This window comes from Choristoneura fumiferana, chromosome Z (genome assembly GCF_025370935.1).
Source record: "Choristoneura fumiferana chromosome Z, NRCan_CFum_1, whole genome shotgun sequence".
NCBI classification, from domain to species: Eukaryota; Metazoa; Arthropoda; class Insecta; order Lepidoptera; family Tortricidae; genus Choristoneura; species Choristoneura fumiferana.
Window position 1 is genome coordinate 27,457,427 of NC_133472.1, and position 25,063 is coordinate 27,482,489.

At 37.2% G+C, this 25,063-nt stretch overlaps 1 protein-coding gene across 7 annotated transcripts in view; it reads left to right on the plus strand.

Moving 5' to 3' along the window:
- Positions 1 to 25,063, plus strand: part of trio (trio Rho guanine nucleotide exchange factor) — a 142,843-nt gene that overhangs the window by 100,113 nt on the left and 17,667 nt on the right. For 5 of the 7 annotated variants that reach the window (XR_012451900.1, XM_074094949.1, XM_074094965.1 and 2 more), the window contains exons 29-39: positions 6,499 to 6,571; positions 14,837 to 14,966; positions 15,584 to 15,706; positions 15,915 to 15,977; positions 16,117 to 16,200; positions 17,117 to 17,338; positions 19,182 to 19,279; positions 20,125 to 20,317; positions 21,430 to 21,627; positions 22,656 to 22,838; positions 23,164 to 23,390. Coding sequence is in view for 6 of the 7 variants with exons in the window: in XM_074094949.1 (XP_073951050.1) it covers positions 6,499 to 6,571; positions 14,837 to 14,966; positions 15,584 to 15,706; positions 15,915 to 15,977; positions 16,117 to 16,200; positions 17,117 to 17,338; positions 19,182 to 19,279; positions 20,125 to 20,317; positions 21,430 to 21,627; positions 22,656 to 22,838; positions 23,164 to 23,390 (1,594 nt within the window). In the remaining variant the exon portion in view is untranslated. The remainder of the gene's footprint in view (positions 1 to 6,498; positions 6,572 to 14,836; positions 14,967 to 15,583; positions 15,707 to 15,914; positions 15,978 to 16,116; positions 16,201 to 17,116; positions 17,339 to 19,181; positions 19,280 to 20,124; positions 20,318 to 21,429; positions 21,628 to 22,655; positions 22,839 to 23,163; positions 23,391 to 25,063) is intronic. The other 2 variants (XM_074094971.1, XM_074094978.1) reach the window with 2 other exon arrangements.

Sequence of the window (25,063 nt, forward strand, 5' to 3'; positions counted from 1 at the left end):
CTAACGCACACACAGACAGCCAACGAAGTGATGATATGTAAAAAGTTCCGTTATTTTATATTGCAGCAATTGTAGGTAGGTACGAAACCTTCGAAATACCTGACATTCAATAGGGCACACCAAAAATTTAACTGAAATAATTCCACCGAAAACTGCTTTGTTAAATATGAATATAATTTTCATTCATATTTTGCAAGACTTGAAAGTTTCGCGCTATTTATTTTCTTTTGGTGCTTTGCGTTTTACTTAAAAGAAAATTGCGATAACGGCACCGTGTTGTCGAAAATAGGAAAAAAAATTTTGGCCAAATTTGTACGAGAGAGCAAGAAGGGTCACGGATCTATTCTATTCGTTTAATGCATGACGCAAACGATTTGGAATTCAACCTTAACATTGCTGCAGATAAACGTAGTGGACGCTCTGTTTAAATATAGCTTTGCTTATGAGTAGAGACTATGGCAAGTGCGGTGCGCTAGTTTGATCTGCCGCTTCTGTCGACAGCCGCCGTGGCTGGGGTGATCAACCAACGGCTCGACCTGAACTCGCGTCTTATCTTTATGAAGAGTGTCCCGTCAGAAAAATTAGGAATTTACTAACAACTTCTTGATTATCACTCAATGAATAAATTAATAGGTACTCACATCTATATTCCTGCCTAGCATTATTATAATAATAAACCGAGGATACGAGTATGTTTTCTAAAGATAATCTCCACTTGACAACTAAATATCATGAAAACTTCTGTATCGATTTTGGCGATACGTTCACTGCTTCCCTTAGTTGAGAAATACTTAACCCGGTAAACAATAAGAGTCATCCCAGTTTGATTTCTTTTTTATAAGAACATGTACTACCAGCCAAATATATGGTCTACCACCCTAAAGTTTATAATCGTTTGCATGTCATAAAACAGTAAACAAAGGGCATGTTTGTCAACTTGAATGTTCGACTTTAGGGACATATCCATTTGATAGGAACTTGTTTAAAAATTGATAGACCACATATTTGGCTGATGGTCCAACATAAAATACAATAACAAATACAATTATAAAATTTTCAAAATCCTACATGCCATACTCCATACCTACTCCATTATGAGACATCCATACATGTTTTTAAAATTCCTATACTTCGAAAAATTCAAAGATTCACTGCTTCGAAAGATTTGCCAAAAATGCCCCCTATAGATAATATGAAACTTAATTCGCATGTTAATGTTTAAACAGATTTTTTTTTGTGAATGAAACAACTGATGGACTGACTACGACTATCACTAGGCATTAGCATATCAGCTTATGAAATAACAATTGAGCCGAAAGCCAACTGGTTTCGCACTATCGATTCAATCAGTTGTCGAGCGTATGAAAATATGTAGATCAATGAAAACCACTAGTATCTTTATTCAACTAAAAATCAATTTGACGGGTAACTTATTTACCTAAGAGAGAAAGATTAACCCACGAGAAATGTTTAAAAATGGCAATATCTTAATCCATAAGCGGAGGCATTTTATCCTCCTGAGTCCTCGTGTGCTTTATAAAGGACCAATTAACACTAAGAATAACGGCCGAATGTACTTTATAAAGTACACATTGTTTATTGAATAAAGAATTCCAAGAATTTTACAGATTAACATTCAAAGTAAGGACTGGTTGAAATTAACTCAAATTGACAGTATTCCGTATATTTCAGAAACTGTCGCTTTCAAACGGCGGTTTTAAAGCTTTCAATATAATAGCCTAACGCAAAAAGTAAGTTTTTAGCACACCCATAATTATTATTGTCGCTGACGCAACTTGATTATTGTCATCGGAGCTCTAGACTAAAATTTAAAGATTATTCGGCCATTTGAAGGAAGTTTAAATCGACTTTCAAGATTTGTTTACATTATTACTGTAACGAATTAAAAATGAAGGTAATATATAGCTGTTAAGTAAAAATGTAGCCTGAAGCCATATGCACGATACGACAATCATTTAAGGGTATCGTCAAGGTGAGTTTTAGGGAAATATGGCCCTACGGGAAATACAGTCCCATCTCAATGAGATTAAAATTTTTAGAAAAATATTTTGATTATTTGTTGTGTTGTTGTAAATGTTTATTTTTTTTAAACCGTAATACATGACCACACATGGCTGCATTCATGTGGTTCACTGAATTAATCTGCAATCTGTGATTAATTTTGTTAGTAACTAAGCTTACCGGCCGGGCTTCAATCGATACACCGTTCTTGTCTGAGGCCGCCGCCCGATAACCGAGCCCGATCTTACGGAACACTGGTTTTAGTCAACAGTTTACCTCCTCAGCGCAGGCACGATGATCGACGATAATAAAATAAAAATGGTCAAATGTATGATGGATCACGCAATGAAGGGCCCCGTATTTCAAACGCTTTAAAAAACAGGTACCTTGGGCCGATAAATGCCTAGTACCTGAGAGAGGGCTAAAACTCGGAAACTTTATCCCAGAGCATGGCCTATAGATCGACTGTAACCTGTTTGCCCCCGAAAAGCCCAAATTTAACATTTCATCAAGATCGTTAGTGCCGTTTCCGAGACCTCCGAGATGATGAAATAAATAGGTACACAATAATAAAATTTTATTGCTGGTTTAGTGTTATAGTTATTAGGTCCCTGGGTGACAGAGCTTCGCTTGGACTAGCATGCAAATACGCGGTTTCTCAGAGATAACACTAAAACTAGATCAATTCTGTGCCTCCGATGACCCTCACATAGAAAATTTCATTCAAAATCGTTGGAGCCGTAGTTACATTGCTCGTTTAAGGCTCGCTGATAGATTAGGTAGGTGCTAAGTAGATACAAAATGTACAATATAAAGTTATTTTTTCCTGAAAACGACATGAACGCGCTAAAATGGTTAAACTAGTATTTGATGTTAAACCCCAAACTTGACAAATAAATTATTACATCACTAGTGAAGGCGGGCTCAAACGCTGCTCGGTTCGGTAGGCACAGGCAGTTTAGTGTTTACGGGCGTCTAGCTCCGGATGTTTCTCTGCTCGTGGTGCTGCAGAACGCTGCTGTTGCTAGCAGGTACAGTACACATTTACTTTCTAGGCCGGTCCAAATTAACAATAAATTAACAAAACATGATGTATCTCTAATTTTTTAATATGTTGTTTGGGCCCAATTAGGGCTATGTATTTCCAAGCTTGCAATTTCCAAAAGAATGTGGAAAAAAATGTATTCACCTAAAACTACGATTTTTTTTGACTTTTTTCAGAGTTTGCTCCATATCGCTTAATCCGTACATTTTGAGTCAAAAGTTGGTCGAAACGTTTTAAAGAATGTTATATTTTTGACAAATCAAGTCCAATCATAGCTCTATAGCTCAATTAGTTACCGAATTAGGGCACTTCGAAAATTGGCAGGTTTTACCAAAAAAAATGAAATTTTAGTTTTAGACCTTCTTTGGACCGAATTTGCGTCGAAACCATTGATCCTACTAGTAAAATAAGTAAATATCATTTGTAGGCCATTTAATTAGCTTTAAATTAAGCGGCAACCGGGGTCTGTAAACCTCTTAGTTAGTTCTCTTACAGTCTCGAATAAAGCCATATAGGTTAAAATGGCATTTTTTCAGAAATGTTCCATAACCAAAATTAAGCATTAAATTATTTAAAATAAAACCGGCCAAGAGCGTGTCGTACACGCCCAGGATAGGGTTCCGTAGTCATAACGAAAAAATCAAATAATATTTTTCTAAGGATTTCGTATTGTGTACTGAATCTTCCAAGTTTAGGTATATTTTATACCTTAGGCTGCTCTGTACTCTTAAACTACTAATAATTCTCAAGCAATCTTAGCCGCTATAATTTTCCTTGTAAATTTGATATATTTACTACCATTCTGAATTTTTTCAAATTTTTCCACCCATTAGTTTAGATTTTAGAGGGGGGTGGGAGGGGGGCGCTCGATTTCAATGAAAATTTGCACTTTCAAGTTGAATATTTAGCAACTCACTGACTAGAAAAATTGTCTTAGCAACCCCCCAATGGTTTTAAAAGACCTACGATACCCCACAATATAGGGTTAGTCGAGAAAAAAAAATCACCCCCACTTACGTCTATGGGAGGTACCCTAAAAATATTTTTTTTCTTTTTTTTATTGTACCACTGTCTGCGTGACTGATATGTATATTCATGTCAAATTAGAGCTTTCTAGTACTAACGGTCTCTGAGCTTACCCGCGGACAGACAGACAGACGGACATACATGTCGAAACTATAAGGGTTCCTAGTTGACTACGCAACACTAAAAACGGTAAAATGTATTTTAATATAAACATAGTAATCAAAAGTTATTATCATCATCAAAAGTTAAAAGTATAGTAAACGCAATCAATCATTCACATAGTCACACTTGTCACCTTGTTTTTGATAGCCCTGGGCGTCACTATCGTTGCTCTCTCCAATTCTACCTATTGGTCCAGTACTCGCACCATTACATTACAACCATATGGTTCTACTATTGGTGGGAGATCGAATTCGTCCTCCATAAGTAGGTGCTTCAATATAGCTGGATCCTCAGTCATCGTCGTCCACCTCAATTATGAATAAGGGCAGCGTTCTGTCTGGCACTGAGACTAAATAACAATTTATTATCCACAAACCTCCGACACACACTACACACACTTCACAAAAGCCAACTTCAATAAAGCACTCACAGCCACTGTGTTTAATGTTTTTTACACTAAAAAATGTCCGTTATAATTCATAATAAGTAACACTATTTATTTACAAGGTCAAAATTTAAAATCAGGTTAAGACTTATTTACTAATTCATAATAAGTACTCGCCGTCGGCTGAATTACCGCGTTCAGCCACTTTTTTTTTCTGCCGCGGCGCATAGCAAGAGTCTTTAGCCTCGGACAGGACGACAGCCAAAGAGGATGAGAATTTAAAATTGGTCTTATAGTGCTTACATTTTGGTGATATGTTTTTATTAACTTGTAATATAATGTAACTAGTTATGTTTGTTCGGGTGGAATTAATATTTCAACTTAATTTGAAGTGGATATCTTCGACCGATTGAGCTGTAATTTTGCATACTTGTATAAATCCGATGACAATGCAATATTATTATGACGTAGAGCTGATCTGATGATGAAATTAGATGTTGGCCATAGGAACTCTGTAATAAAACGACACGCCCGCATCGATTTTGGTTTCATTTGATTCGTCTTGACGACTACCCACTTTGGTAACCAGGGGCAAAAAGTACCGCCAGCAAAAACGGCTTGTATTAGATTTTTTTACAAAAAAATATTACTGAACTATTTATTTTTAAAACATTGTGCGGAGGTGCGGAACCTTTCATGCGCGAGTCGCTCGCACTCGCACTTGACCGATTTTTATTTTCTCATTAACACGTTTGACAATCTTCTATGACGTAACATACGTGGCTACAACGCGACTGGGTGCAAAAATATGTACTTTTTTCATGTGATCCTTTGATTTAATCCTGACTACTGGGGTCCTGCTTCCTCATATAAGCTTTGATATCTCCGTTTAAGAAATATTTGTTTTTGGTTTAATGAACCTACTGTCATAAATAGCGGTAACACTGAAAAATTAAACTGAAATTACATTTTCACGGCGCTGCTCGAAAATGTGGCGATAGGATAATCTAAATCTAGTGCCCAAAACTGCCTATATAATGCATGTACATTTAACAGCTGACTCAATTATGGCTCTCAAAACAAGACAACAAGTAACAGTTCGGATCAATATACGTATCTATTTCATAGTACGATACGACTTTTTAGAATATATTTCAAAATTTCATTCCCGGCGTGCTGAAACGACAATCGGACCAATCAAAAGTAATCGTCCGCTGCATGTAAAATTAAATTGACCTGTGCGAATGCGTCATTTCATTTATGAATTTTATGAGGTTTTTTTTTCTTTATACGTAAAATATACGCCAGGGCGGCCGAGAAGTGTTTTTTTTTTTTTAAATTTGTACTATGTTTGTGACAGTTTGGCGGACATTTCCAAGTATATTGGAGAAAAAAAAATGTCACAAAAGAAAAACTACCTAAATCGGCGGGTGCGGTGATACTATTTACCGGCCTGGATATCAATAACAACATGGAAATCCCGTCCGATTATTCGTGTTTCCATGTCGGTATGTCGGTATTATCCGGGCTGGTAAAGAGTGTAACACGGCGGGCGCAACGCAGTCTTTAAATTGTTATTCTTTGTTTTGTGATAAATGTTTTTTATTTCCTCGTAGTGGTCGTGAAAAGCACAATGTTTAGTCTCGGCCAAAAGTGCAATAGATGAACTAGTATTATCGAAGACCTCTCCTTCGGGTCGGCCTTCAAACTAACTCGTTCACTTATTGCTTACTTTGCAGCTTCTACAACAATGTACTATTGTTAAGTATGGCTGTAAAAACAAACTAAAGTGAGAAAAGCCTGTTAAGAGAGTTCTAACCGTTAAAAAAAAGCGACTTTAATAGTTTTTTTTTTGCAGAAGCAACTAATTCTGATCCAGGGGGCAGTGTCAGCGCGGCCAGCCCTGGGAAGCAGAGAAGAGGATTTAGTGGGTGAGCTCATTGTCCCTTTTTCTTCTGTGTTTATGTCATACCCGTTGTCTTCCAGTATACAGGATTCGGCAGATTAAGTGTCCTTTGTTTAAAATAGCCATGAAGTTAAAAGAAACTTCAAATTTCAAAAATGAACATGTTTTTATTTTTTTAATTATTAAATTTTAAAACTCTATATTTACAAAATTAATCCAGTAGCTTAGTAGCTTTACGCATTCTCCTATGGAATTAATTGCACGTGGCACGCACTATCTCGTCGGGTATATCATCCCATATCTTGACCAACCGATGCTTGAACGAATTTAAATTCCCAATTTTGCTAATGCCCATGTCGAAAAGTGTAATGGATTCAAGTCTGGTGAAGATGCAACCATTCTTGCCAATATGTAAAATCCGTCAAATTTGTTCGACACCAGTCTTGAGTACGTTTAGCTTTGTGAGATGTCCTGTTGAAAGCAATAATAGTCGTTCCCGTACAATTTTCGGTCATTTTTCAGCTTATGACCCTGCAGCACTTTCTGAATATTATAGTAGTCTTTATTGGTTTTGACTCTTCGATCAATGAATAGCGTATCGTACCCCATACCATGACAGCAGACGCACTTTGAAACCGTTGTACGGCTAATTTATCCACTGAAATGTCCATCAATGAAACACCACAAACCCGATCATTTTAAACCCCCGACGCAAAAAGAGGGGTGTTATAAGTTTGAACGCTATGTGTGTCTGTCTGTGGCACCGTCACAGAATATATAATAGTACTAACATACAGAATGGCCACGCTCCGCCCCGCACCGGTTCGAGTTACCCCACCCCTCAAGCGCAGATTGCAGGAAAACCGCAGGAAAGCAGTCGGGTGCGCGACGCGATGTATGTCGGCCGCACGGCACTAAGTTTGGGAGCAATAATTTTGCGAAATCGTAACGGTACCCTACCTAGTTCCTTTTTCTAAATAAATAGTGATTTCTGAAATTAACTCGATTAATACATGAAATAACTACCTACCGAATGATTATTTTAAGTTTGTAGACGTATATCTATTTTAATTGAAAATAATAATGCTTAAAATACGCAGACAGACACATTTTAAGTAGGTTTAAATAAATCGAGGATATTCTAGCAGAACCGGATAAGTGCACAATATTTATTTTTTATACGGTTTTGCTAGATAAATAAAGCAGAAAACATTGAGTATGCCTATGTAACTTTAAAAAAAATGCACTTATTCTGTTTTGCCAGAATACCCTCGAAATAGGTAAGATTAACGATTAAGTACATTTATTTGCACATATCTAAGCCATACCTGCATATGAGTACCTTTAAATGTCATTGGTAGCACTTATACTAAGTACTATACGGTTTTGCAATAGTCAGCCCTGTGCAGCTTACGCACACATTGACGCGTGTACAGACGTCGTCGTGCCTATGTAGATTCAAGAACGCGTATTTTGTACGGCGTGGCCGCCCTGTGGCACCGTAGCTCTTAAACGGGTAAGTCGATTTGAATGCGGTTTTTTTTATTTGAAAGCAGGTTTTCTAGAGATGGTTCATCAAAACAGACACGTTTTATCAAAATCGGTACAGCCTTTTTTGAGATATTGAACTTTGAAGTGACAATGTCGGGGGTTTTCCAACTTTTTGTTGTTGGAATGTTGATTGTGGCTGTCTTACAACTATACCTAATACAAAAAAATACGTAAGTACAGTCAAGTGTAAAGATATGTATACAAGTAAGTATTGTTAATAAAAATAAGTAACCATTTAAAACTGCACAAAATTAGAATCATCCTAATGCTCATTAATATGTACACACTGAAGAACTCATAAATATGTATACTACTCGTACACAAATTTGTATACATCAACTGTTACATTAACATTATACGATATTAAGCTAAAAAATAAATATTCACATATAGGTAGTTACAAAAATATGTTTTCTCAAACATGCTCGGAAATGTACGCGTTAATGTCACGAAATGGAGACATGAAGTTTCTCATTTATGGCTCCCTACCACCTCCACCTCCCTACATAACTTCTTGGCCTAGTCCATGAAGTATGTATGAAAATCCATTATTGTCCGCTGCTCTTACTTTTTAAATTTGCTTACTAACATTAAACTGACAAAGGAAAAATTACAGACAGCCAACCACCACTACTCTGTAAGCATTTGCGATACTGCGATGCGATGCGATGCTATGCGATGCGATGCGATGCATGGATGGATGGATGGTTGGATGGTTAGACGGATGGACGGATGGTTAGACGGATGGACTACACTGCAAATAAATATAATGCTTGTAATAAGCTTTTGCTAAAAATATCATTTTTAATACAATCTTTTTTTGCCGAATGTACTTTTTGTTGACTGTCTTGTATTGTCGTCTAAACTACATATCTATACCAAATTTCAAGTCGGTACTATTAACTATTGAGGAGTTCCCTCCTGCAGAGACGATCCCGGCAGGACCACCAAGATGTCACTACCAGATTATTGTATTGTCACCAAATTTACATAAATTTGCTAAATTTCAAGTCGATCGGACTACCGGAAGTGGGTCAAATTTAGCTTCCAAGATTTGACACAAACAAACAATAAATAAATAATTAAACAAACAAGGCAGGCAAGCTAAAGAAAAGCTTCAGAAAATATCGCCGAAATTTAAGCACTTGTGCAAGTATTTCGAGTAACAAACAATTTGAATTCTCATTCTCTTTGGATCTTTGGTTTTGGCTGTAAAAAATGGCTGTCAGCGCGGTTCATTCGCGGGAAATTCGGCGGACTTCGTAGGTTGTGTATTATGTAAAAAACAATAGGTAAACATAGTGATTAGTACGGTACGGATTTGGCGAGCGCTTTATCAAAGTTGGCTTCATTGAGATTTGTGGTTCATAAATTGCTTCATTAATTATGTACAAAAACGAATAAAGCACACAATCAGACAGTCACTATATTATAATTATCGAAGCTTTTATAAAACATCATTAAAATCGCAAACTTAAAGGTAAATATTCAAACGACATAGCTAGCCGTTGCTAGGCGACTAAGTCGTATATTTTTGTAACTTTGGCCGTCTCGATATCATTGCACTTGACAGTACACCCCCCATCCTGAGTTTCACATACTCGTAGTTCAGATTGCCTTCAAGCCTAAAAATTATCTTTTCTCAATTTTCTGCATTTGTTAGGTAATGGCCAGTGACTGGGTTAATGTTGGTATTACGTAAAGACTTTTTAGGATTACGTGATTGGCCACTTCAACATGCGGTTTAGTTATAATTGTTTTTTTTTTATTGTAGCTTCGCACTCTTGGCGCATTTAGCCAAACGGGGAAACGGAATTAGATACGGGAAATGCGTAAGGATCGGAATTTAGAAAAATGGGTTGGAAAGTTATAATTGTTATAAATCATGAATGAAGGAGTGTCATGTTGACTGATGAAGTATACATATTTATGAGCTTTATGGTGTTTCTTAGTATATGCTTTAATACGGTATTTGACAACTCCTGATTTGGCCACATCTTAATATTATTATGAAAATATAGATATACAGATAGTGTTTGGCGAAGAGAAAATTTAAATCGGTTGAAAATTGGATTTATAGTGATTTTTTGAAAAATCTATATACCTGTCTCTTTCTCAAACGCTTTTCTCTATGCAGCAAGTATGGCGGTACTGGCGTGTAACGTCACATGTAGCTTAAAAATTGTTCTTCTATTCGATAACAGGCATTGTGTAGTTTTAATTTATAAAACATATACAAAATAGTCAAATACCGTATTACTGAAGACATATTATTGCACATGTGTAGCATACATACTTATCTTTCAAACAATGTATACATGTTTATGCACATTTAGTTGTTCCCAAATCTATGATCTTAATGATGATGCAATTTTTTGAGACTTTGGGATGTATAAATATCTATGCACTTGACTGTACGAGTACGCGAACGTAAAAGGTGACCATCTCGCGAAGCGAGCGCAAAACGAGCGAGCTAAAATCAAAACGTACGGCACGGACGGTAGCGCAGCCTTGACTGCGAATTACTTAATCCTCCTTAAATTATCAGTGTGTGCGTGCGGCGGGTGCCTGCGTACCGGCGCCAACCGGCGCGCGCACACATTTAAGCCGCTCGATGGACTTTTGTTTGTAGTGAACTTATTCTCTTCTTTTACTATGATATAAGTAAATGATGTCTGCGGTAGAAAATACTTTCAATTAGAAGAAGGTACTTACTGCAGCACATAATCGCAATGTTAATTCCATTAAGGATATCGTCTCCAAATTAATAAACCGCGTTATATATTTATCATTTACCACTAAAAACCACTTGGTATGTTTAAGTTTGACAGCGACTGACCCTATCTCGCCTGGTAGTGTAGATAAAGCCAAGGGTATAGCTTACTCATTTAGGAACAGTCCATTGACTACAGCCTTGAAAAAGCCCTGATTTGGTTTTATCCGAAAATATAAACGACCAGTGTTCGTCGCCAAATTCTCTTTGTCGGTCACTGTTAAGCAAGATGATATCAAAATATAATATATCTAGCTTTTGCCCGCGGCTTCCCTCGGGAACTGTGCATTTTTCGAGATAAAAATAGCCTATGTCACTCTCTGGCCCATAAACTATCTCTATGCCAAAAATCACGTTGATCCGTCGCTCCGTTTCGACGTGAAAGACGGACAAACAGTCAAACACACACACTTTCACATTTATAATATTAGTACGGATTATTTTATAAGCACTTGGCTCTCGTTGTTAAGAGTTCCAAAAAAGTTCGTGTTGTTTCCATATAAATATCTAAGGCAGTAATTAACAAGTATTAATTACCTACAAAAAGGATGTAATAGTACATTACTGCAGAGACCGCGAAATAGGGAATTGCTAGCCGACTAGTTAAAGATGGCCGAGTGTTAACGAGGCCATCTAGAGATACGAGGCCGACAATCCCTGTTCGCGGACGAGGCTTGTACTGTACTAATAGTGTTTTTCTAAAATAAATCCAAGGAAATACCTAATACTCGTACCATGTCACTTGATGATGAATTCATGTGGGAAATAAAAAAATAACACTTATTTGAATTAAAAACCACTCGTTTTACATCCAAGCCGTATAAGTATTTGTTTTCTTTTCTAATCCCTCTAAAATACTCTTTTTTTTTTCAGCTACTTTTTTGTAAGCTGTTCGGGTTAGGTAATGTTTTTGCCACCAAATCTTAAGATGATTTTATTTATTAAAAATCTAGTCAAAAGAAGAGATTAAAAAGTAAATACACATTCACAAACTACAATTATGTTTTTCTTAATTGGCAGTATGCTATAATAGTCAATAAAAGAAAAAAAACCACTGATACAAAAGACAATCTCTATGCCGGCCATGTCCAGCAATGTTGTATGAAATTCCAATACTATCCTCTAATTTGTAATTAGAATGAATCTTCGTTAGACTAAATGCTTAGACTGGTCGGAATGTTTCAATCCTGAATTACGCATTGGGGACGTGAAACACAGCTTCGCCACAGAAGAGCCGCCCATTGTATTACGGATAAAATGTGCACTTGCGTGAAACTCACGAACTTATTCTCTAATTTAATGAGTTTTACCGTGTCAAATAGTCATAGTCATATCTTAATGATGTACTAGTTATGTTTCGCATTTCCCGTTAGTCATCTTTTATCTTTAGTATTCGTTATCTAATTCCTTTGAAGCGATAATGTGATCAGTCGCTTTGTGGCGAGATGGTGTATAAGCAGTTCTATCATGTGCGTCGAGGAATGGGATAAAAAACCTTCTTGTTGTCAAAGTTGCTGTCACTTTCTCTTCAGGTGCTTACAGTTGTCAGTTTACTGACGAGGTTACTAACCGAAGTGTTTGAAAAAAAAATGTGCTAAAACCATTATTTGAAGAAACTAATATTCCGTGTGATATCAGGAAAGTAAAGAGTGATGCAGTAAGTGTGTAAATTACTCATAATTTTGCGTTCTTCTATTCTTCCATCTACATTTTCGTAAAAGGATCTCGCCTGCGAAAGTCGCTCGACTTTGCTTACATGTATTATGTGATTTGAGTTACATTAACTCCTTACAAACCGAACAACCGAAACTCCTTCAAGCGGGCGGGCAAAAAGTAATGAACTTCGCTCACGTACGAATACTAAACCCCAATTTTCACAATTTTATTGACATGATTTACTCGCTCCCTCTGCAAAGACGTTGATGCTATATGTATTCTTTCTCCTGGATCACATGCTTTCAGTTACGGTTTATGGGAATGTTTGTACGTGTTGTGAACGTTGTTGTGTAACGTTAGCACTACTTCGTCGCCGTATTAGCTCAATATTTACTGTTGTCACATAGATGCATTATACTAACGGAATTGCAATGATCGCTACTCGAATATAAAACACGAACAAAATTTGTCAGTTCACACCAATTGATATAGTTTTTATGTCAAAATTCGATACTCTTCATAGATTTTGTATGGCAATAGCAAGCTGTGGCGTCTGTTATTTGCCAACTCGAAACACAGTTGATTGAGATTAATCTGAGTTTTCGTTTTATACCAGAGTTTTGTCTTGAAACTATTGGTTAGCAGCGTCTGTTATGTTGATGTACAGACACTATGTGCTCTGACAAGACCTTACAAGAAATATGCCTTGCTCGAGCATCAAATTATTTGTGTTAAGTAATAATCAACTTAGATAACACTTCGTACCTTTTATCTTAGAAGCAGGGTTCTGGTAATACTGGATACTTGTAGATACGACCCTGTAAAGCGTACAATATTTTGACATACCTAAATAATTGTACGGAACCCTCAGTGCGCGAGTCTGACTCGCAATTGTCTTTTTTTATTTTTTAGTTTTTTCTCATTGTATTTAAATATACATATTCTTTATATACATTCCACAGGTAATTCATTTTGTTTTATCTGTACCTCATTTACCTTAATCTTATCATCTCGAGAATCTTATTTTAGTTTCCTTGACATCTGATAACTACGCTAACCCTCTCATAAATTAGTTCGTTAAGTAATGATGGTTATATCAGTTTTATGTCATTCTTCACCTTTTTATTTGGACGAGGTTTGTTAATCAACCGAATAAATCATCAGGGATATCAATAATGATGACCGCGATACATGGCCAGTTTGTTGCCCGTGTTCTGTCAGTATTTCAGTATTTACAGTAACGCTTCCTGTCGCGACCGATTCGATGGCTGACAAAGTTATCTACGTAATCTGCGTTTGATATCTGACTCTTGCCGATCGCTCCCCACTCGATTATTGGCTCCTTTAGGCGATATGTCTGCGATAAAAATGTTTGTACTATTCGTTATAGAAATGCAGTTGTAACAATGTGACCGTGTTGTTAGTTTATTCCTAAACGCTGTCGTGATCTAACTATTATAATTGTGTTGTAAGTGCGAAGTTTTAAAGTAATGAATTTAAATCAATATGTGGAATCAAGTAGTTGTTGTCAAGTAAGTTGCAGTATAACATCTTAATAGATATGTACAGTCAAGTGCAAAAATAAGTATCTATTGAAACCACTCAAAAATTGGTTACTACGGCCTTATTGCGTCGGATTAGGTCTGTGGTACTTATTTTTTAAACTTTGAATAAGTTAGTATTTTTACACTTGACATTACATGATTTAAATGAATTTAGCTTTACTCATAATTTGTTACTTATTGTCAATTTTACCCTTACTAAAAATAACGTTTATTTATAAATTATAATTTGTATTTAACGGTAATCAGTGGTTTTTCCTTCTAACAGTAGTCACATAATAATTTGAACTCCATGCCTTTCTTTCATTTTTACAAATTGTAAAACAACAAGAAGATATCAAAGCTGATTCAAAATAAAAATAAATTAGCTTCGAATACGACTACTTTTGCTTCTGATGACTGTTAATTGGATGGCTTTGTTAGTTTGATATTCGTTGGATAATGCGTTACAATGATCGAAGGGCGAAACGTATCATTGCGCGTTACGCGGTTAGAGCTATCAAATTACATACGCGTGTAACTGTAATCTACTATAACTCGTGGTTAGCTCAGCCCGGCGCCTCTCGAGTCAAGGTGGCCATGTCTTGTTGCTGTCTGACTTACTTAATTCACCGCTCATATGATCAATTAAGTACTTGCGTATTAGGTATATGTATATATTTTGCAAACTAACTAAATATATACACTTAACTAAATATTTGCAAATTTAATATTGTCTAAACTTTTGCCATTTTTTGGTGTGTTGAAGAAGGCGATGGCTAGGACTACGCAAGCCGTCTCAAGTCAAAACCGACAAAGTCTCCAGCGGCGGGCAATCTCCGGCCACAGCAGAAAAACCCACACCGCTAAAGAAGGTTCCCTCCGATAAAAAACTAAAGGTAACTTGTTTTACAGTGCGTTGAAGAATGAACTCCAAAAAAATATTTGGTGCTATTTTATAACTTACTTTTGGTCCAATCTCATACATGACTGACATTTGATGTGTTTGTTTAAGCGTTAATAAATTGTTGTAGCACCTTCCCTTTTTACTTTTCCAAATAGATTTTATACTTTCGTTACAATAAGGGTTCTTCTATAATTCGTGTACCACATTTAGGTTACGGCTATTAGAATTGCCGAGTAATCTAAGCTAATAAATGAAATAATTATAAATAACAGATTTAAGTACAACAGTACCTTTTTTACATTAATGTTCAGTCTTTAAACTAATAAAATATATACGTTACTATTTAGCATCAGGCACTGAAATGATGTTTACGCAGCATGTAGGTAATTTAAATGCCATTGTAGCATCATTTTCTCAATTTACCTCTTAAGAAAATGTATTGTATGTATGTTGTATTGTATGTTGTGGAGGTCAAGAGGGTAGGCTTTTGCCCAGCAGTGGGACACTATACAGGCTACTTAAAAAAAATTGTATGTATGACCAACATGTTTACATAAATTGTATAAGCGCTAATATGCTGAAGAAATTATGGTAACGATTGCTCTTCAGCTGTACGGTAGCGATAACAGTCGCGGCGAGGATGGCGACACGGCCGGTGCGGCGGGTGCTCTTGACGAGGCCGAAGATGATGCCGCCGATGTTGAGCTGCCGCCGCCCATGAAGCCCATACAGGTAACACGATACCTACTTAGCAACGAATGCGAACGAAACTAACACTACCAATACCAAATAACAACTAACAAATGCAAATAAAGTGATATTGTTTATGATTTTGAAGTATATAATTATTTTTGCCCTTGACTGTACGCAACTCTCAGTGCAGCAAGTCCGACTCGCACTTGGCCGGTCTTAACTTTTATGCGATTATGTAAATTTCCAGGATCCTCAAACAGTGCTACAACAGTCGCCCGCTCCAGCCGCTTCCTCAGACACCCCCACGCGCGTAAGTGACTTTTTTACGAAATAAATTGACTAACCAATTGCTCTCTTGATAAAACTGACTAAAATAATCTTCATTCGCGCTCCTAACAATGTAACTAACTTTAGGTTTCCCAGAGGTGACATATTGGTGACATTTTCAGAATTCGTTGACCATGGACGCTTTGGAAACTAACGGTGGTCCGGCAGACATTGCAGAAATTGAACAAATAGTCAAGGAAAAAATGGTTAGGTTTCTCCCAATCAGTCAGATGCATGTTTTTCGTTGAGTGTGTTTGGTTTGATTTTTTGCTTTAAACCGCAATTAAATGAGTTTTGTAAATTTTGCTTTTGGTCAGAAAACATTAGTAAAGACTATTTTCCTTTCGCTTTTGGTATTAATCAGTGCGTGTGTATGGTAAGCACTAATAACTTTTAAAAATTAAAGTATCATTTGTAACTCAATTTTGTTGATAGCTGAATTAGAAAACGTTTGTGCACGAATGAATCAACTCAGAGTTTGTATTGCAATGGCTATATGTGCTTTGTTAGTATGAACTAATGAATATTCCTCAGAAAAATTTCATAGTTTTATTTGGTCACAGTCTAGGTATTAGTCGACTGTTGCGTTTTTTGCTTTTCAGTATTGGTTTAAATAAATCCTGCTTGGTGTTTTTTAGATAATGCATAAATTGTGGTTTTTAATTTTATTAGAAGAATAAGGGACTTGAAACCTGATTAATAAAATGGCAGATAGTTTTAAGGATCGCCGTTTAGTAGAACTTATTTATGCACTTGTAGATTTTATATATGAATAGATTCGCGATGGAGTATTTGTGTTTTTACTCTAACTGCACGAGAATGGACGCACGGTTAAGTTGTCTTAAGAATTTTTTGAAAGTATATCTTTTATTCGATTTGCATCCTATTGGTGGAATTCAAAATCATTTTAAGCATTTCAGCGATAATTTTCATGTTTTAAATTGGTATCTACACCTACTTGAACGTACTTTAAGTGAAATCTTTGTCGCCTTTTACCCTGTTATATGTATTATATCATGCTAGATATGCCAGCAACAAAGAAAATGCTCAGTAGAATTGGCCATATTGCCAAAATATGTGGTGAAAAGGTGTTAGTTTAAGCACAAGGGTTTTTGCCATCAGGAGCAGCATGGTAGCACAGCGTGCGGCGTGGGGCGCGCCGAGGAGGGCGAGGCGGAGGCCGAGGCGGAGGCGGAGGCGGAGGAGCCGAGCACGCCCGGGCCCGACCACAGCGCGGCCGCGCTCAGGAAGCGCGAGTACGTGCTGCGCGAGCTGCTCGAGACCGAGGAAGTCTACGTCGCTGACCTCAGGCTCATCTGCGAGGGCTACATCCGCCACATGCAGGTAAACACACATGCTTATGCTTGCGAAAACACTGCAACATCGTTGCATTGCGAACTTTGATTACATACTCTGTAACCAGTGCCACTAGAGCCCGTTATGTAATTCTTCTTGTACGGTTTTCTAACATGGATAGATAGGGTTCACTAGTAACACAGGTTAAGCCGCGTCTCACAACTCATTACTCCGCTCACGGTCATCGTGAACTAGTATTTTATGCAACTGTATCGTAATAGGGGTAGTCGAGTTTCATAATAGGGTCACATGAGTGTTTTAAGGCGTAAGTGTTTTACGTACAGTTGCATACAATATTTTATCTATTTCCATATATTAAATCCTCTATCATGTGTTCAAGAACCATTGAGAATGACCTGCATTAACGAGAACTACGGGTAGGTATGTCTGCCCCACGAGCTGCGCGCGCGACGACCTACTGCTGCACGTGGTCGTGGCGTCCCCCCCCTTCCCCCCGTGCTGTAATGATGTATGAATTATCGTAATGACCATTACGATACAGCCGTGTTCATAATAGAATCCAATGTCGTAATACTGGTCATTACCTATGGTTTTTGAACGCATAATTGAGGATTTACTATATGGGTGTAGATAAAATGATTTGCTGGTTTTATTCTGGTTATTCAAACTATCTCAAATTCGACTGTAATTCTGTAATTCTGTAACTATAAACGTATATATGGATATACTCTTAACGCAACTACAATTTTGCTTTTCTGAAACATCTCTGCAAAATTGTGAGATAATATTAAAAAAGAGTGTTCAGTGGTACCTACTCGTAATCTAGCCAATTCTTATTTGTAGTAAATCTCAATATCGACACACATGATCGTAGACTATCTGCTCATTCCTGTCTACTTTATATCTTTCGCCTCTCAATGCAATGTGTACTACGTATCTACAATTTTCCGTAATGTAACGTAACACCGGGCTTCGTCCGACTTTTGTGGTTTAACCTACATGCGAACTGATGGTTATACTACTTAACACCATACCTGTGTACAAAGCTCTAGCAATTTTACTAACTTTGGTATTTATTCAGTAATCCGTGTAGTTATTAAATAACCTTCAAAACAGTTAAAACAAGTAGATATGCACTTTTGTTTCGACGTATCCCTAAGCTTCATTTGTAAGGTATTTAAACTTATTGCGCTGTACGGGTTAGATATTTCCTATGTACTGTTGATTGACGTTTCTTCATCATTTTAAATATTGTCTTATGAGTTCAACAATAGCCTGATGCATGTTAGATATTAAAACTCAAGGTTTTATTTCTAAAGCAGAAGTTTCCACAGTTAAAATGATTGGCATATACCTCTGTGGATTATTTATTGATAAACCATCCTCAATAAATAATCGTTCCGCGCCTTTTAAAATATAATTAGACATTACTATCTCTTGCCTATGACTCCGCCCGCGAAGTATTTGTTTATCACTGTCTTGCGGGAACTATGCAATTTCCCGGAATAAAAACTATCCTGTGTCCTTCTCAGGGTCTCAAACTATGTTCATTACCAAACTTCATCTAATCTAGTTCAGCGGTTTAAGCGTGTAAAGGTTACGGACAGACATACAGAGTTACTTTTGCATACATAATATTAGCAAGATAATGTAGCCAAACTTCGCTGCCTTAATTTGATAGTGACACAACTTAAAATTCTAGGGCAGTACATTTTGAAATATGTCACTATTGAATCAAAGTTAAATTTTAACACTCCCTTTGTTTTGGATTGTGTCACTATCAAATTAAAGCAACGCTATGTACTAGCAATATTAAAGTATTATCGGAATAATACTGCGACCGACTGAAATGTTTTATATTTGTGATCAGGACCCCAACGCTGATCCACCGCTGCCCGAGGGACTGCGCGACCGCCGCCTGCGAATGATATTCGGCAACATAGAAGCTATTTACGACTGGCATAGAGAGTAAGTTGTATTATTTTGTCACTAACCCTAATGAAGAATTTCAAACGTTGGTATTTTAATAGTAGAAAAAAAATAAAGTTAAAAAAGTCAATCCGTCTGTTTTAATATAATACTTCTAAAAAGTCTACTATTTCCATCGCATACAATTAAACTAACAGATTTTAGCGACATTATCTTAATTAACTTGCTCTGCAGTCTATGCGAATATTATATTAACAATGTCTATGCTGTGCGAGTTTTTTTTTTCAAGCATTGCTTAGTGAATTATATTGTACCTAAGCGATTTGTAATGGAATTTTGCGGTAGGATATTTTTGTAATAATATTATCGAGATGTTAGTAACCAGTGTTTCAATAGAGAATATTACGCAAAGCTCTGCTTAGGGAGCGACACTAGCACAAACCTTAAACAATCCGCCATGAAAACGTCAGTTTTCGTTTTAGTTTGCAATGACGGAGCATGACGAATGTTTTAGTAACAAAATGATCTGGGGGCACGGTAGTGCCCCCGCCAAGTCGAGCAGAACAATAACAAAGACACGGCCGTACAATACTTTTCTCGAAGCCATTCAGGCTATTTTCAACATATGATATTTACATCTATAGCAACTAGAGCTATATTTCCAAAAAAATAATTGAAATAATATGTTATTAAGGCATCCTTTGGACATTCAAAAGACATTTAAGACATTCAAAAATAACCCTCCTTCTTCGCAGTCGGGTAAAAACTGTTTATGGTTTGTGCTAGTGCTGCATTCTGACGGCAGGACATTGCAGTAATATTCCATATAGAAAGCGAGCGCAAGGTTTGTGTGGTATGTATACGATTGATGGCTGTCTGTGCAGCAAGTTCCTGTTGGAGCTACAGGCGTGCGTCGCGGAGCCCGAGCTGCTGGGGCCGCTTTTCCGCCGCTTCTTCGAGAAGCGCATGTTTCTCTACGAGACCTACTGCCGGAACAAACCAGTCTCCGAATACATCGTCTCCGAACACGACCACTACTTTCAAGAGTTGAGACAAAAACTTGGCCACAAACTGCAGGTGTGTTCTATTTATCAACTGTAATTTGACGTGCAAACGTGTCTTAAAATATAGTTAATAAGACCCTTCGCGTAGAATATTATTTCAATACGCTTTTGTTTTTATCTTTATTATTCTATGCATCTGTAGTAGAAAAAAAAACGTTTCAATTGTAATGAAGGGGTGGATGGCGTTCAAAGTTACACTAACCTAAAATATTAATCTATTTCATTCGATTTAAAAAATACCTAAAATTCTACATAATTTATCATCACAACTACCTACCGTAAACATCGTAATCGGTTATTATTATAAATCATCTAAGCTAGTAAACTTCTAATTACCGTGAGCTATAAATAATATGCGTCCGAAGCCCAAGGACAATATAACTAAATACCGTTAGCGAAAAGTTTTTATTTATTAGGTATGTAAAGTTTAACGTTCTTTGCCAACACCTTCCTGTTTATTTCTGTTTATCTGCGAGCCTTGCGAAGGACCAAATTAAATATTAGATTTGATAATAATGAAGATTAATATGCGCTCAGCTGCATTTTAACGTTATGAAGAAATCACTAAAATGAAATAACCTAAATGATGGTATAGTGATGTAAATTATATATGTTTGTGGCGTAAAAATGACACCAATATGTTTACAGTCCATTGTTCGAAACAAAATGTTACGGAAAATAAGGTGTATGTGATCTTTCAGCGAATCAGACAGTAGTCCTTGACTGTCTTAAATGGTACCTACGATATTTTAATGAACCCCACTGAGACTGTATTAAGATACGGTGACGATGTTTTGTTTAGAAACCTGTCTTATCTTAATTTATAAACAATGCATTTAGTTAAATGTCCTGTGTGTTTATTTGCCAAAATGTTTACTTTTTGTGTGCGATCACAAAAATGTGTATACACGACTTTATTGAGCAGACACATTAAGGTCGTGTACACATAATATATTTTTGTAACTTTGTCTTCTTTTTACCTTCAATTTTGTTTCATTTTCTGTTTCATTATTATAGATAGATGCTAAAACGCTTTGCAATTAATTTAATGCGATTTATATTTAACTGTTATTTTCATTACCCAAAAAACGATGTTAAAACTTTTAAACGTTTGACATGTTACAGCTGGGAGACCTATTGATTAAGCCAATCCAGCGCATTCAGAAGTATCACTTGCTGGTTAAAAAAATCCTGGCGTACTCGGAGAGCGGCGGCGCGTCAAGCGTGGCGCTGGCCGCGCTGCGCGACGCCGTGCTTTGCACCTCCATCATCCCCAAGAACGCCAACGACATGATGGACGTCGGCCGCCTGCAGGGCTTCACGGTACGCCGCCGCGACACCACACGACACTACGTGTGCATAACTCACGCGTTCATGTTATTCTTGTTATGTACACTCGAACGAACTGATTCGTGATCCACTGTGGAACCTTTGCACGCATTGCTTGACAAGGGAATTTATTATGACACTTACTGTGAGAACGTTCCATGGTGGGTCGAGAATCAAATGGTTCGAGTTTACGCGCCATGGCGTGGGGACATTTTTATTACAAGCTTTTATTTAACTTGCAATGTATGTATGTAATTATGTGTGTATGTGCGGGTCAAATCTTGCAAGTTGAATTTGACCCAACTTCCAGTGGTCGGGTTGACTTGAAATTTGGCATACTTATGTAAATCTGGTGACAATCCAATAATCTGGTAGTGACATCCTGGTGGTCTAGGCAGGATCGTCTCTGCAAGACGGAACTCCTCAACGGTTTATGGCATCGACTTGAAATTTGATACGGAAATGTAGTTTGGCTGACAACGAACCTGCAGTCAACAAAAGTACAGTCTGCATAAAATATTATATTAAAAATGAAATTTTTAACAAAAAACTTAATGTACTCGCTTCGTATGGGCTTTATCGCAGTAATGTTTTATCATTAGTCAATCTTGTATGATTTTACGAACATAGATGTAAGCGACAAAGAATAAAGTGGGGCGCTACTTTGACGTTGACTTTTCTACTTTTACAAACTTTAAAGCTAAATATATGTCTGAACGCAATGCAAATGTTCTGTTATACGAGTAAAGCAAAAGACTTAGCAAAGACATTTATGTGACAAATTGTTCAGTTCAATCATGTCTATCAACATGCATTGGAATCTCACGCATTTTTTTTTTAAATACAGCTGACCATGGTTATCAGTCCTAAAGCCCCATTTAGACCATTCAAGAAATTGCATATAAGTTGCATTTCATCACAGACTACTGAGGGACAATGAGTTCAATTGATCAAACAAATACCGCAATGTAGTGAAACTTCATACGAGTTCTCGCATATAACACTTTGTAATATTTGTACAGGGCAACATCACGGCACAAGGCAAGCTGCTGCTGCAGGAGGAGCTGCTGGTGTCGGAGTCGGGCGCCGACAAGGGCAAGGAGCTGCACGTGTTCCTGTTCGAGCAGTGCGTCATCTTCAGCGAGCCCGTCGGTAGGAAATCGCAGTTCACCAGCCCCACGTACAACTACAAGGCTCACGTGCAGGTACACGAAATCTCTACTGCGTTTACAATATGCTAACTGTCTACAAACTCCAAAATCCAAGCGCTTGGTAAAACTAGTACTTTAATTATGGGTTATTTGTAAGCTTATGTAAAAAATATTTATATATCTGTAAAGCGCCATCAAAGGACACTAACTCAAGAGAATAGAAGCGAACCGAACAACAAGCCAGAACTGTTTGTTGACTGTTCGAATCACATTGCCCTGGTTTCTACTTTTTTATAAGCAAATTTAGCTTTTTTTAATTTTAGCTACTTATAGCCATCAAGTACATTACCTAGTTAGAACCTTTACCATTTATTGATAGGTGAATAAAATGGAATTAGAAGAAGCGGAAGGAGCTTTCATTATCCTGTCCGTGGACCCGATCAAACCTCGTCAGTCGTTCACGTGCCGCGCGAGCGATGCGAGCCGGCAGCAATGGACGGCGACGTTGTCGCGCATCCTGCACTCACAGCGCGAGATGATCAAGAGGCTGGAAAACCCCCTGCGCACGAGCGACTTGCACCGCGACGACGCGCGCGACTCCGCCGCGTAAGTACCCGCTGCCCGGCTGCCCGCACCGCCACTCGCCAACACCTCGCATCAATCACGCCGCTTGTAATAATACGAAACAATAAAAACGCTGCTTCTCGCAATCAATGTGTGGGAGACGATAGCCTTGAGCAGCGACGGTCGCTGATGGTAAACCAACGATTGTTTTTAAGGACTTATGAATTCAATGCGTTTGATTCAGGTTTTGACGAATTGGTATTAGCTAAGCGGTGAAAATAGAATAACAGTATAATTTAAGCATAACCCACATGTATGTCATTATGATGTGTAGTTCTCTGCATATTCAGTTTTATGTAATTTACGGCGAGTATACACCCCGGGCATTGACGATTAATCCATCTTCAAAAACCAAATAACCTAGTTGTACCTATAATATTTATTTTTGAATATTCTAGTAAATTTTCAGTGTTAACCGTCTGCATATATTACAAGAGACATTTTTGTAATTGAATTCCTGACTAGAATGAATATATTGAATTCTTAAATAATTTACATTGATATGACCTTCGAGCACATTTGAACGTCACCTTTTCCTTTTCAATGTTATTTATAAACAATGATATTATGAAAATCGCGAAGTCTGATAAGTGATAAGTCTGGATGACACCTTGTTTAAGATTGGTTTTTTGGAATCTTTTTGTATTTTTTATTTTAATTCCAAATTTTTACTTTTACGGTAATCCCGTAAAACCTAAATTGAAAATACAAACTGAAATAATGATGCACAGAAAAACCAGAAAAATAAGACCAGCACTGGGAATCGAACCCAGGTCCTTGGTATTCCGTGCCACGTGCTATACCGCTACACCACTGCTGGACAACGGTACAGACACGAATTCCCCTATGCACCACATATCTCAGCTTGTTTGTTTCTTATTTGGCCACTTAAGCAGTGACACCTTGTTTGTCTAATAATATTTGAAAATTAGGTGTCCAACAAATCAAACTTTAATGAATCATCTCAAGCTCTTTTCTTAGGGCTCAGTATCGAATAATCTACGTATCAACATTACCACGATTTCACTTGGTCTGTGATGCAAAATATCCATTAGGTTTACGAGTATGTAAATTAACCATGTATTCCTAAATCCACAATTGGCATTGTTCATATTTTACCAATGTACCCTGATTCGAAAACTATTTTTCACAAACCTGGAAAACCTTTGTTTTTAACAAACCAGGGTTCTTGAACAATTTTGTCCTATTCTGATCCAAAAATACTTAAGAATTACGAATATATAGGCAAAAATATGTTTGATCTTAGTTTGGCCTTCGTATTTTCATTAAGGGATGAATCCCTTTACCTGAAAAGTAAACCCATAATTTTCTAGGTTTATCTATGGTATCTGTCACGCAGGGCCCGTATTACGAAGTGAAAAATTAAAACTTCGTATCTTGTCGTCCCGCTGACGCTTATATTATTTAATACGAGAGTGAGAGGGACGGAACGACACGAACTTCGGTTTTCGAATTTCGTAGTACCCCCGCAGGTCGCAGGCAGACATTGATGTCGGTCAGTCGTCACATTAGCCAAAGAGTAGGTATTAACATAAAAAACAGGATGTACTCTAGCAGTTTTCTGCCTAATGAGTAATTAATTGAAAAAAAAAAAAAACAATATACCTACATATAAATGAAAGAGATGTCATTAT